The sequence below is a fragment of the Mus pahari genome, chromosome 3 (assembly GCF_900095145.1).
Source record: "Mus pahari chromosome 3, PAHARI_EIJ_v1.1, whole genome shotgun sequence".
Taxonomy (NCBI): Eukaryota; Metazoa; Chordata; class Mammalia; order Rodentia; family Muridae; genus Mus; species Mus pahari.
In genome coordinates, this window is record NC_034592.1 from 14,132,392 (window position 1) to 14,133,580 (window position 1,189).

At 62.8% G+C, this 1,189-nt stretch overlaps 2 protein-coding genes across 2 annotated transcripts in view; one reads left to right on the top strand and one right to left on the bottom strand.

The window, feature by feature from the left end:
• The window catches only part of Med22 (mediator complex subunit 22), a 7,124-nt gene extending 6,413 nt beyond the window's left edge, over nt 1-711 (bottom strand). Inside the window, exon 1 of the mRNA XM_021193021.2 lies at nt 368-711. Within this exon, the coding sequence (XP_021048680.1) occupies nt 368-490 (123 nt within the window). The 5' untranslated portion in view covers nt 491-711. The remainder of the gene's footprint in view (nt 1-367) is intronic.
• Nucleotides 712-841: 130 nt separating this feature from the next.
• The window catches only part of Rpl7a (ribosomal protein L7a), a 2,265-nt gene continuing 1,917 nt past the window's right edge, over nt 842-1,189 (top strand). Inside the window, exons 1-2 of the mRNA XM_021193655.2 lie at nt 842-900; nt 1,076-1,189. Of these exons, the coding sequence (XP_021049314.1) occupies nt 898-900; nt 1,076-1,189 (117 nt within the window). The 5' untranslated portion in view covers nt 842-897. The remainder of the gene's footprint in view (nt 901-1,075) is intronic.

Genomic DNA, 1,189 nt, shown 5'->3' on the forward strand with positions numbered 1-1,189 from the left:
AATAATAATAATTTTATGGTTCGAGGTCACCACAGCATGAGGGTTGTGGTGTTAAAGGGTTAAATTCACCAGTCATCACAAGATATCTACGGCATAGGTAAACCTCAGCCCAGGTGGCTAGTGCCCAGTAACTAACGTAGAGCCCTGGCAAAGCGGCCAGAGTTCTCTTCTCCGCTCTATCCGTGCGTGTCACTAATTGGCTCTTCTATTTACCTGCTGTCCCATTACTTTTAACGCCTCCTCGCTCCCACCCGCACCGCACCGGCCAGGTGAGTCGCATTCCCTCTGCTAGCCCCACCCCTGTACCCAGGCCCCAGGGAAAACCAGTTCCTGCTTCTCCCATGGCTTCGGAACAGCTACCACGCACCTTGGCGGTCTTGATGATCTCGGTGAAGTTGTCCATGATGGACTTGATGTCGTCTTTGAGCCGCTTGTTGTATGACTGCAGCAGCGTCTCCTTGCTCTGGGGCAGGGCTCTCTGCTGGGCCATGGCGGGAGTCACAGTCCGGTCCGGCCCGAACCGCGTACGCAGGGCTGGGGACGGGGGTTTCCGCTACAACGGCTCGGTCCACGAACACACGCCCAGCAGCAGGCCCTCACCGCGAGGGAACAAAGCGCCCGCCCGCTCCTTCACGCAGCTTCCCGTTCACTACGGTGCCTCCCGCCGCCGCCTCTCGGAGCCCGCCGTCCCGCGCCAGGGCCCGCCCGCCTGGACCGACGCGCAGCCGCGGCCCGACACGCCCCCGCTCAGGCTCCGCCCCCTCCGGCCGAGTCTGAAGTGGGTCCTTGTCGCTTTAAATCCGAAATCCCGCGCAGGCGCCAGCTCTCGCGACATCTGCGACCGCTTACTTATCCCCCACAATTCCCTCTTCTTTCTCTCTCCAGCAGGCGAGCAAGATGGTGAGTGACTGTGGGTCCCCGCGCTATCCGCTTCCATCCGCCGCCCGCCGCCCCTCAGCGGCGTTCTCGGCCGCCCCTGTCGCCTCGGGGTCCCTCGCGGGAGGGGAGCGACAGCGAGCGGCGCGCAGGCAGTGACCCCGCTGCCCGATGGCACGGGCTTCTCTCTTCCGCACAGCCCAAAGGGAAGAAGGCCAAGGGGAAGAAGGTGGCCCCGGCCCCCGCCGTCGTCAAGAAGCAGGAGGCCAAGAAGGTGGTCAACCCTCTCTTCGAGAAGAGGCCCAAGAACTTC